This window comes from Cicer arietinum, chromosome 2 (assembly GCF_000331145.2).
Source record: "Cicer arietinum cultivar CDC Frontier isolate Library 1 chromosome 2, Cicar.CDCFrontier_v2.0, whole genome shotgun sequence".
Lineage (NCBI taxonomy): Eukaryota > Viridiplantae > Streptophyta > Magnoliopsida > Fabales > Fabaceae > Cicer > Cicer arietinum.
Genome location: NC_021161.2, coordinates 16,960,511 through 16,973,412, shown reverse-complemented (window position 1 = coordinate 16,973,412; position 12,902 = coordinate 16,960,511). Strand labels below are relative to the sequence as shown.

General features: G+C 24.4%; 1 protein-coding gene across 2 annotated transcripts; it reads right to left on the bottom strand.

Annotated features, from left to right (window-relative positions):
• Positions 1 to 483: 483 nt before the first annotated feature.
• On the bottom strand, positions 484 to 9,911 carry LOC101509377 (flavonol synthase/flavanone 3-hydroxylase-like). 2 transcript variants are annotated; one of them, XM_004513462.4, is made up of 3 exons: positions 9,146 to 9,900; positions 2,270 to 2,597; positions 484 to 944 (listed from the first exon to the last, which is right to left on the bottom strand). In XM_004513462.4, exons 1-3 carry the CDS (start codon positions 9,589 to 9,591, stop codon positions 732 to 734), a joined length of 987 nt encoding a protein of 328 aa, XP_004513519.1. In that variant the 5' UTR covers positions 9,592 to 9,900; the 3' UTR covers positions 484 to 731. The 2 variants fall into 2 exon arrangements, with proteins under 2 accessions (XP_004513519.1, XP_027185976.1); XM_027330175.2 differs by lacking the exon at positions 484 to 944 and adding an exon at positions 1,545 to 1,714 and having other exon boundaries at positions 9,146 to 9,911.
• Positions 9,912 to 12,902: the final 2,991 nt, after the last annotated feature.

The window sequence follows — 12,902 nt, the reverse complement described above, 5'->3', positions numbered from 1 at the left end:
AACTCATCAATCAAACAAGTCAAATTATATATAAATTAAAATGTGATTCACTTAACCAAAGAACTTAAGTTCAGCTGATTTGGTTGATAAACCAAAAAGTTAACTTGGTCCTAGTCTGCATAATATAATTTGGCAAGTGGAAGTTTCATCAATCTATGTGAAGAATTTTATCACTTGCCTGGACCTGGTGCCGAAATTGTAACAAATATTTTAGTTTACCTTTGCTTCTACTTTATGATCCATCCTTGCACACTTTTTTTTTATTTTTTTATTATCCTTGCACACTTTGTGCTTGGGTGAATTATTTTAGTACATGTTTTCTTCGCCTTTAAAAAATTGTGGCACACTTTTTCTGGATTTGGTTTTTACTCAACTTTTTTCGAATGTTGGGTGTACTGATATCATAACTCTTTTCTAAATGTTCTCTTGATGCAGAATGAAATTTATAACATGATTTCTCGTAAAAACAATGACTACTGAAAATGTTTAAAAGCAACATTGGATAAACAACATCCAAATTTTGCTACATATTTTATTTTCATTCCAAAATGCACATCATCATTTGTTTTATTTGCTTTTTGACACAACACATGATCACTAATTAAATATTAAAAAGAACCAATACAACGTTTAACAAAAAACTAAAAATAAACAAGACAAGCACAAATGTTTTGATTGTGTGACACTTAATTAATGTCTACTAAATTATTTTGAAGTAGAGCCTGCTTCGTTTACTGAGGGATCTTATTAAGCTTACAATAAGCATAATCCTTATATTTCTTGGTTTTGTACTTTGGTGGATTGTCTTGGTTAATCAACTTTGGGTGTGGACCAACTTCGTGATCTTCTTTGGGCTCAATGAATACTGGCCACGACATTCTTGTCTCATCTTTGTTCACCGTTGTTCTGTGCAATACGGCTTTATAATTCCCATTGCTCAATATCTTCATCACCATAAAATAAAATAAAATAAAATGAAATAATAGTTTCTATATATGTAAAATAATATCGACTCTATTTCATGATTTTTTTTTTAAATATCAATATTTGGTAAGAACAACCATCCACATCGTCTCATAAATATAGTTTGGCTGATAATTGCAGTTACATTTAATATGGTGGAACCCATATTTGAAATAATAGAACTCTTTTTTCAAAGTTCAAATTCATTTTATTTGTTCAGTCCAATATAGCCCATTGCCTAATTCTAGTTGGCCCTAGTGGACTCTAACCTCTTTTTCTTCTCTATTCACATAGAAGATAGAAGGACATTTTAACAACATATTATTTAACATATATTTTTCCACAATTTTTTTATTGATTTGAAATTTGTATAGGTTCCACCAAATTTAAATGGAGCTCATAATTTGGTGGAACCAATGTGAAGTTTTTTTTCTTTATGTATATTATTTTTTTAAAAAAGACTTTTAATTATACCTTACATTTAAATTTATATATCAAAATACTATATAATTTTGACCTTCAGAATGTCGCATTTACGTCCTACGATCATATGAATGATGATATTTTTCTGTACTAGGAAATTGCATCAATAACCTTTTAATTTTTATTTTATTTTATTTTAACATCCCTAGGAGATTAAGATCAAATTGAAGGTTATAGATCGTCGCATTTCTGGGATGCGACCACCTACTGCAGAAAAGAAAAAAAAAACAAAATTTATCTTCAGGTGATCGTATGGTGGGGATGCAGCCTACAAAAGATAAAAACAAAAAGTAGGACATTTTAATATATAAATTTTAATGTAGGAGATAATAGAGAGTTTTTTAAAAAAAGAGGATTTACATGAAAAAAAATTCCAATGTGAATTTTAACCAATAGAAAAGAGCGAGTTGAAAAATACGTGTTAAAAAATATGTTACTAATATTTCTCAAAATAAAATTCAATTATTTGGAGTTTCAACAATGTCAAAAAATATCATTAAAAAAACCATGATTTTAATCAAGATTGATTAAGTTAATAAGGAATTGACACATTCATAAAAGTTTATGTTCAACTTCTTATGTCGATTTGAAAATTTTATTAGTGACTAATTTGTGAGTACCTCAAAAAAAATTTGTTTGAATATCGAAAGACCCTGAACAACTCTTTACTAAAAAAAACACTATACTAATGACTTTCATAGGACAAACGTTAATCTTAATGATTAAGATAGAAATTTTGCATTCTAGCATAACCAAAACAAATTGAGACACATAATTTCATGAACAGACAATATTGCAAGATATTTTATATGTACATACATACCTCAATTTGGTCGCCAATATGAATGACAAGAGCATTAGGGACATACTTAACATCATACCATTGACCATCTCTAGAAGCTTGAAGTCCCTGAACCTCGTTGGGGACGAGAATGGTCAAGTAAGACATGTCTGTGTGTGCTGGAACACCTAGGACGAGATCAGGACATGGACAAGGTGGATAGTAGTTGATTTTCAATCTGTAAATCATGTCATCTCCACCTGCAGCTTCCTTCAGTTCATGTTCTTCAAGCCCAAGCCCAATTGACATGCTTTTGAATAGTGTGTCTGCCACTCCACGTAGGTACTTTCCATATTCCTCATTCACCTCCCTGCAAGGGGAATATAATTTTATTTGAACTTTATGCTTCTCAATTTAAATTCAGTCCATTTATTTACAATGCAAACGTAAATTAACTCTCTCTTCTAAGTTTAAACATATAAAATAATATAACTCGTAAATAAATTTAAAATTATTATCAATTTTTTTAATTTTTATGATTTGACTAACAAATCATGTACTTAGAGACGAATTAGTATTAACCAAAATTCTTAATAATAATTAAATTATGGATTTTTGCTTAAATCTCAGCCTAACTGATTACCAAATTTTCTAAATAAAACGTAAAATAAGTTTGTATTTAAAGAAAAATGTCAATAAATGTCATTAGTACATTTTTGTATGAAAAATGATACGTTTATTTCTTTGATAAATATTTAACTTGTATTTCTAAAACAACATTTTCTTTTATAGATTCATTAATCAATACCCTTAAGACATTAATCTGTTAGGATAGTTAAACGAGACTTTAAAAGTAAATAATTATTTACTTTTTTTTTTCTTTTATTGTCTTGTCTATATTTTTGTAAATGTAAAAAAAAATCATTTTATTTAATTTAAAATTGTATTTTCATTAATAATATTTTATTTTTCGCTATAACAATTATTCACATAAAATATGTCTTATTAAAAAAATCAATATATATTTTAAAAATGAAAAAAAAAAATCACAAAATTGACATGGGGCTAAGAATTCTTTTAGAGATTTGCAAAGAAGATAAAGTTGCTATGTGGCGTTCAGAAAAAAAAAAAAAAAAAAAAAAAAAAAAAAAAAAAAAAAAAGCAAAAAGAGAAAAAAAAAAAAGAGGCTACACGTGAATAAACAAAGGACAAGATGGGTCCTTATTGAACTAAACCAAATACGCCCATGTGACTGTCCTACAAAATTATTTCCTCTTACGTTGCTTGCAACTAACTATGATTTTAGTAATCTATTTCTCGCATATTAATTGCCATGTCTCATAAAATACTCTTGGTCCCTTAAATATAAGCATTGACAAACAAAACTGTTCCTAAATATACATAATTTTTAATTTAATTGTAATGGTGAAAACATTAATTAGTAGACAAATATGATGAGTTCTAATAATTAAAGCGAAAAGTTTAAAAAAAATTAATCTGCATTGCCTAAAAATATATTAATATTAATTTTTAAAATAGTTTGAATACTCTCTATTCCTGATTATAACAACCTTATTTTGAATATTAATATTAATATATTCAAACTATTAATATTAATATATTTTGGCCAAGGTGGGGTCTCGGGGAATTGATACCTCATACGTTACCAACCTTATTTCTTTCAATTTTGTCTCCAAATTTCCTTGCGTCCTTCCAAATTGTTTCCTCGCTAACATTGTTTGCTAGCATCTTGTTTTTAGTTATCCATCACTCTCATATTAAATGTCATATCTTAGTAAAATTATTACCTGTCCCTCTCAAAAGAAATAATGAGCTGTTTGAAACATATCTGTCTTAAAAGGGTTAATTCAATTTTTAATGGAATATTAAAATTATTATTTTTTGATTTTATCGTCTAATTAATATTACTTTGTATTATCTTAAAGTTAATATATTTCACATTTCATGTATGGTAATGGTCAATAATAATATAAGTTAAATAACACATGTAGTCTTTTAACTTAATTTCAGTTAATATTTTAGTCTTTTATTTTTTTTTCTCTCGATTTGATCTTTTATTTTAATTTTAAGTGACAATTTGATATTTTATGTTTTAAAATACCAACAATGTTATTCTTTATTTTTGCAAAAATTCATCAAAAATTTCAAACAAAACTCATAAAATTAATTATCATCCTCAATATAATGCAAATTTCATCAAATTCATAATTAAATCTTTAAATAAACTCATATTTTCATCTCTAACAACATCAAATAAAGAATGAAAATATAAGTTTATTTGAAAATTTGAGTTACGAATTTGATGAAATTTGTATTATATTGAAGAATATAAATAATTTTATAGGTTTTGTTTCAAAGTTTTGATGATTTTTTTGAATTTTAGTAATAAAAATGATAACATTGTTGAAATTTTAAAACATAAAAGATAAAATTGTCACTTAAAATTAAAATAAAGGACCAAATCAAAAAAAAAAATATAAAAGACTAAAACGTTAACAAAAATTACGTTAAGAGACTACTTGTGGTATTTAACCAATAATATATGATAAAGATAATTTAATAAGAGTACTAGTATTTTTCATCTTTCATTTATTTATTTTTTATAATTTGTGTAAAATAATCAAATGAGTCATTTATAATGAAATTGAGGAGTATTTTTTCCATTTTTTTTAATTATTACATTTTCAAAATAAAAATATTGTTAATACTTACTTCTTAATTTTAAAGTTGAATATAACATTAATTACTATTTTGTTAATAATGCTTCAAACTATATATTGTAGAGAGAAAAATATTGAATGAGATCATGTATAATTAAAAGTATAATAAGATAAAGATAGATACTATATTTGTTCCTTTTTCATTGTTATATATTCAGTTTATATGTACATATTAAGAAAACTAACAAATTTTATTTATTTTTCATAAAATTATTTATCTTTTATTTATAATACGATTAACCATTTATTATCTCATGTCACTTTTTTCTTTCTCTACAATAAATAGTTAAAAAAGTATTTTGACAAAGAAACAAATTAATATCAAGAGTTTATTTATTAAAGTGATTTTTATTATTTTCCTATAAATATACTTTATCAAAAATTTTGAGATATTAATTAAATACATCAACCAGGCAAACATTTTTTTGGAAATAAATCTACAAACATTTAAATGAAGATAAAAATGTCGTTTCAATAAATATATAAACCTTGAAAGTTAATTATAATTTTTTTATAATGTAAACAATCTCCAAAATTTCTTTAATAATAAAGACCAGAGCAAAATCAATAACAACACTTTTTGTAAATAAAAAAAATTGCTATTAATTAAAATACTCAATAACATTTTTAAAACGGCAATTAAAATTATCAAACCAAAGAGTATTAATTAGAGTTGGAAGCACTCAATATTTGGTTTTCTTGGGTGTAAAGACATCATATGACTGATGTGTATTAATAAATCTTCGAAATCAATTATCTAAATCAACTAAATTCATTTTTTTATCCGAGTTATTTAAATTTAAATCTAATTTGACTCAATTTATTTAAATTCAATTGTTTTCAGTTTGCATAATGAAATTGATATTTTGAACTCACAGATTTAATCCAACAAATTTAGATAAATATATGTTGAAATTTCAATTATCTTTTTTAAAATATAAAAGTATCTAAATAATTGATTTTTTAATTATATCTATTTTTTAAAATAATCTAAAATATTTAACTTTAAAACTAATGTATTAATATCTCATTTTTATTTTTTATCTTTGCATTCTAAAAAAGTCATAAAATTTCTTCTTCACTGCATTCTTCTTCTTCAGTTACATATTTTTATGGAGGAGCTAAGTACACGTATGTAATTCGAGACAATTAAGATAAGATAAGGACTACTTTACTACCATAAGTGGATCTTTATAGAGATATAGGGTGGTCACGGCCACTCCAAAGTCTTCAATAATTTTTTTAAAAAATATTACTATTTTTGTTTTATTTATTTGAGTAATGTTATTGAAATACAATTTGACACAAAATGAGACATAAATACAATGTTTATTACAATATAAATATAAAATGTGATTCTCTTTATTTTATACAGTATTGTATCTGTGTCATATTTTGTGTTAAGTTTTGTGTTCTAATAACATTACTCTCTTTCTTATAAAATTCATTTGACTTATAATTTGATAACAAAAATTGATCTATTTAATCCATATTAGGAATCAAATACATTAATTTTTGTTGACCAAATTATAACTCAAATGTCTATTATAAAAAAAAAAATCAAAGAGAATTATTTATAAAAACAATTACAAAGACAACTATTATAATTATAAAATAAACTAAATTTTTCAACCTAAACTTATAGAAATATAAAAATCAAACCAAATGATTCTATGATCCCAAAAATTTAACCAAAATTAATTAAATTAGATTGATATTTTTTTTATGAGTTTGAGTTCAAGTTGAAATAAACCAATAAATTCGATCTTTATTGATTTGAGATATAATTTCATGTAATTTTAAAATAGATCGCATAATACTCAAACAAAATACTTATCTTTTATTAACACTATGTCAATATTGATATCTCAAATAATGTGTGGTGTTTAAATGTATTTTAATAATTTTATATATATTATTTTTGTCCTTTTAGTTAAGAAAATTGTATTAATAGTGTAAAAATTTAGATTTAATTTGTATGCATTGACAATATAAAGATATTTTGCATTGTCAATTAATCATAACCGGCAGATTAATACAACAATTTAACTTTTATTATGATTACTTTTAAATTCACACTTATAAAAGATTATGATGTACCGACAATATCAAACTTTTTACATCAACAAAACATAAGAGTTAAACTATAAATAAATTTTTAATTATTAAAATTATTAATTAAGATTTAATCTGTTAGCTCTATCTTATAAACAACTTAACATTTTTATATTTATTCATTAAAACTTTAAAAATTTGATCACTCCAATATTTTTTTTTCAAGCTTGCCACTATTTACTACCTAGCTATATATGAACATCAGAACACAAATTCCTCTTTTACAAAAGTTTTTATTTTGAGAAGCCCTATTAGGAAGGTATAAACTTCATCAATGATTCAATGTTATCATTAAATAATGTTAAGCTTTCGGTGTAAAGTTCCAATGATTCATACGTACGACTCTGGATTTCTCTATTAATGCAGCATTTTCTTTTTTCATTTTTTTGACGAAATACTTCCTTTTTCTTTATACGTACAGCCTTATTTTCTTAATGAAATTTGTTCTTAACGTATGGAAATGGGTAACACTGACACCAACCTCACCAACCTCATTAAAACGTATGTATAACTTTTTTGAAATTATTACTAATATGTAAAACTTCTTCGATGAATATATAAAAATTAAGAAAAGTGATTTATTATAACAAATTTGTTAATAATATTCAATATTCTCCCTTTTAATTCAGGATTTTTTTTATATCAAATTCAGTTTATGACTTTATTTTTAATGTTGCATAATAAAATTATGCATTTTGTGATATTATGCAATTATATAACTCGATTTTGTTTAATTTGGTGATTTTAGTTTGTTTAATGATTTATCATTTTCAATTTTATTAATGTCGATTTTGTTTTTTTATTTATTTATTCTATCAATTTAAATGAATAAATACTTTTTTTAGTAAAAAAAAATTATATTTGTGATAGATTAGCATGTTACAGCTTATAAGTACTTTTAAAATATTATATTTTAATTTAAATTAAAAACACTTAATTAAAACAGAGTAAAAATATTAAATTTTCAGCCTTTAAATTTTTTAAAATTAATCTAAATTATGATTTTATCTTTAAGATACTTACAAATACTATATTATATTCAATAATAACTGAAAACATATTTTTGGTGGTTTGAAATGGTAAAAAAAAACTTTCAGAAAAGAAATTGAATAAAAAAATATGTTGGACTGATTAATTGATTAAAAATTAAATATCAGCCGATTCAATTTAACATGTAACTTTGGAATGTATATGTACCATAATCATAAAAAAATAAAAAAAAATAAAAAAGATTCTAAATTTTCGGACAACTCATGTTTAGATAATGGAATTCATGCAATATATCTTGGCTATGACTAACTTAGGAATGTTATTCAAGTAATCCCGTGGTTGCCATAGTAATAGATCTAAAAAATGATCTAAGATAAGGTAAAGATTACTTAAAATCTCTAAGCTCCAATAAGATCCTATTTTCCAGAGAAGACGAGTACACTCGAGAATTTTCATTATTTAATTAAAAATGAGAATTCAAATGTATATATTAAAATTCTTCATAATAACTAACTGCAAACTTATTAAATATTTATCCTACTGATTAAAATTAGAAAATTAGTATGGTTTATATGAAATATATACTAACTAGTATGCGATTAATTAGTTAGTTATTTATTTCCTTTATTATCAAAAAGATTATTTATTTACTTAAATCTGACCTAATAAATAACAAAAATAATGACACAACCAAATCATATGATGATTCAGTGGAAATTACTGGTCACGAGATTATTATGAATTATGAGATACGTAATTAACACGAAAGGGATATCCATTGCAAAAAAATAAAATAAAAAATACCCCTTCCCTCTCATACCAGGTACTGACTTTATTTTTTATTTTTTATTATTTATCATTTTAAAGTACCAACAAAATATATATTATATATATTTCACTAATATTCTTGTATAGTAATTCACTTAACAATTTCATTAATTAAAATTTTTTACTAAATAAAACACATTTTATCATAAAGTTAATATGCTTAATAATTTTCTCAAAAAAAATTCATAACTTTAAACACAATAATTAGCAAAATGAATCTTGAAATGAAGTTAAAAATATATACCTGTAAGAAGGAGGATTTTTAGGCCAAACGCGATAATTAATGGAAGAAAGTGGCCAAATAATGTGAAACAAATGATCCACCCACCCTTTCTTTCCATTAACCTCTTTCTGAAGATTTGTACCATACCCTTCTATAGATTCAGACCCAACAGGTTTAGCATAAATCTCTTTTTCTTCTTGTGGTAACTCACTTTGCAATTTTTTTATAACATCATTTGGAATTTCATGGTTCACAATTTGAAACATTCCCCACTTTTGACTTGCTTCCATTATCTCATTTTGAACCTTCTCTTCATTTGGGTTGCTAAAATCAATTATGGGTACCTCCAGTTTTACTCCTTTAACCGTTGTTGTTCCTGGTTGCTCTGTTTCTGATCTAACAAACATAGCTGGAATTGTTGTGTCTTTCGATTCATGAGCTATTGTTTGTACTCTTAGTAGCTCCATTGTTAGTTTTTTTGTGAATATTTGGTTTTCACAAAATGAAAGGTTTTTTTTTTGTTGTTGTTGTTTAAGCACTCATGCACTGTTTCTCAAGTGTTGGAATTTATAGGAAAATTGAATTTCTCTACCTACCAAAGGAAAACTAGGATTAGTTGTATTCTTTAATTTGTAAGTCAAGTAGTATTAATTTTTTTAATTTTTTTCTAATTTAATTTCTATGGCAATGGAGAGCTAAAGGAATTTTCTCTCCACTGTTTTCTCTCATATAAAGGTGATGACAAGAATAATTAATAACTTAGAAAAAAATAATGTGAACACAAAATATCTTCATGATTTAGTACTCCTCCATCTCGTTATTCGTGTGACATTAATTTATACCAAATAAGGAAAAAAAATATAAATAAAAAACAATCTACTATTTTTTTTCTTTCTAAAGCTACCTTGACTTAGTTTGTTGCAATATTTGGTTTAATTTGCAAGCACATGATTTGATGGGGGTTCTATTTACCTTTTTTAAAAGTTGGGTGATATTTTTTATTATAATATTAGGTCAGACCTCTAGTGAATTTGGAATATCCCTTATAATCTTTTTAATAAATCTTATTTATAAAAAAATAATTACTTAGATGATAAAATTAAAAAATAATAAATATTAATATTAAAAAATGATAATGACTCTTATAAATGGACACAATTTTTTGACATAAAACTCATACGAAAGTAATAATTATTAATGAGATGTTTATCTTCCACAAATTTTCATTGGGTTTTTTAAGAGTAATGTGTTTCTATTATATGTTTACTGTGATATAGTTTTGCCAAAAAAAGTTTATTGTGATTAGCTACTTTATGAATTGTTGATAATTGTTTTCATAAATGGACAAAGATTTTTTGTTTTTAACTTTTGTCAAAACAAAGTTTAGTACGATGACAATTAACTTTTAGAACTGTTGATTGTTTACATAAGTTGACATGAATTTTATAAACTTTATGAGTATTGACATATTTTTTGTGGGAAACTTTTTAGACAACGTCATCCATTTTACAAGTATTACAAGTCAAGTATATTTAACTAAGAAATTCTTATGCTTTTGAAACTTACAAGAGGATGCATGCATCTTATAGGAATAGCTTGTATCAATATTTGTTTTATATATAATGTTAAATTAGTTTTTTTAGACCGGATCTTTCAAATTAGTTTTTATAGCTAATTAATGAAATGTGTTTATTAGTTATCACTACATACCAGCTCCCTATTTATTTATGTATTTTTCTTTTATTGTGACTAGTTCCACTATTTGAGTACATATAGTACATAATAGTTTCGCAGAAGATCTAATGACCAGTACTAGATATGATTCATTATTAATGTCACCTAATGTCCTTATATAATTTAAAAAACTAAAATATACTTTTAAAAATTAACAAAATAAATATCAGTTATAAGATAAATAACCAAAAATATATTTTAATTATAATAATTAATAATTAACTTTTTTTTAAAGAATTACTATTGTTTTATACAAATTAATTTGTATGTGTACCTACACACGGGTTATTTCAAATTTTGGTCGAAAAGGTACGTAATTAATATACCATTTAAGAATGTGATTAAGAAAATTTAGATAAAAAATTGCAATGATTCGTTCAAAATACAATGAAATTAGAGATCTTCAAAGTTTCATTTATCTATCTCTTTACTTTTCTCTTCATCTCTCTTCTTTGTTTTCTCTCATATTTTTTCTCTATTATAAACATCTTATCTCTCTTATTTTATTTAATTTTTTTATCTAAAATTGATTTACCTTTTCCGCCTAAAAGATAGATTATCTAAATTAGAAATGACAACAAAACTCGTATTTGTATATATTCACCTAAATCTGTCCTGATTTAAACGGTGAAGACTCACTTTGATTGAATGTGAAGTTTTTTGAAATTGAAATTTAAAGGTGAAGACGAGATTTGAAGTGTTGATATTCATTCCGCATCGACACTTGAATCTGTTTCGCCAGTAATATTATTGTCATTTTTAAATTTTATATAAATTTAATATATTTAGAATTTTTTAAATATTAAAAATTATAATCTTCCTTATATAAGATTTTAAATTTTTTTTAATTTTATTATTCTAAAATAATAATATTTTTAAATTAATTATTTTTATAAATATATGAATGGGTGGAAGTAGTAAAAAAAAGAGGGCCGGTTCCTTCCTTAATAATTTGTTGTGGTGTGTGGAGGCAAACCTACTCCGCCATGTTCCAATCCAAATGGACAATAAACATGATCTTTCTAAAAGTAGATTTCAGCCTTTAACTCACAACGGAATGCAATCATGGGTTGCTTGTGTTGCATATAGTGTATGCGTGGAACGTTTCTCTCCACTTAAATTAACATTGCTCTTCTGGAAAACTTTATATGAATTGTTATAAAATAAAATAGAAAATAAAACTTGCACTTAGAACGTAAAGTAACATAAAAATTTAACATTTTTTAATAATTCAAAATAGTGAATTTTGTTTTCGGTTATAATCAACATTGTGATTTTAATGTAGAGGTGACATCATAGATTCTTATTAAATGTGAATTTGAATTATTTTCCACTCATTTACATCTTGTTTAAACTATTAAAAAAAAGACTAACTCTTTTAATAAACAATGTGACTTCGAATAAATTTTTCCATACTCATAAAAAAAATAAAAATACTAATTAACTAGAATTATCCTATAAGAAAATTGAAGTCTAGAAAGATAATGCGAATGAGTATACCTACTATTAATTAGCCAGTGCATTTGTTTTCAACAGCACAATATGACAGTCTGTGTAAATATAAACCGTTGATTTTGGAGGTAGTTGAGATGAACGGTTGTAGTCTTGCCACGCCAAGTAAAATCTAAATGGAAATTAGAAAGAAAAAATAGCAATTTTTGTTTTTTGTTTTTAATTAAAAAATTTAGATAGGTTGAATACGGAGGCTAATAGGATAAGAATAGACCTCATAGTTCAATGTCAACCGGAGTTGAATTCATGAAATGGACCGATTCTTTATCAATTGAATTAATGAAAAAGTAACTTAATTTTGCTTTAGTTCGATTTTGGTTCGATAATCAATATATACATATGACTTATAAAAAAATAAGACACCTACCTATAACTCGCACAAGAATACTTTGTTTTTATATATACAACCAGATTAGTACTATTCAAAGTTTACATTATTATCATAGGAGTGATATTTATGGGGCATTTATCCAATAACTTACAAATATATAAATGATCTAACTTTATGACTTTTATTTATGGAAGTTGCTGG

What these genes read in the sequence shown, in the direction of transcription:
- LOC101509377 (XM_004513462.4), bottom strand. Translation starts at nt 9,591, where the DNA reads ATGGAGCTACTAAGAGTACAAACAATAGCTCATGAATCGAAAGACACA. An exon ending in AAAAATCCTCCTTCTTACAG is followed by an intron (nt 2,598 to 9,145) that starts GTATATATTTTT and finishes TTCCCCTTGCAG; the next exon opens with GGAGGTGAATGAGGAATATG. An exon ending in ATATTGGCGACCAAATTGAG is followed by an intron (nt 945 to 2,269) that starts GTATGTATGTAC and finishes ATGGTGATGAAG; the next exon opens with ATATTGAGCAATGGGAATTA.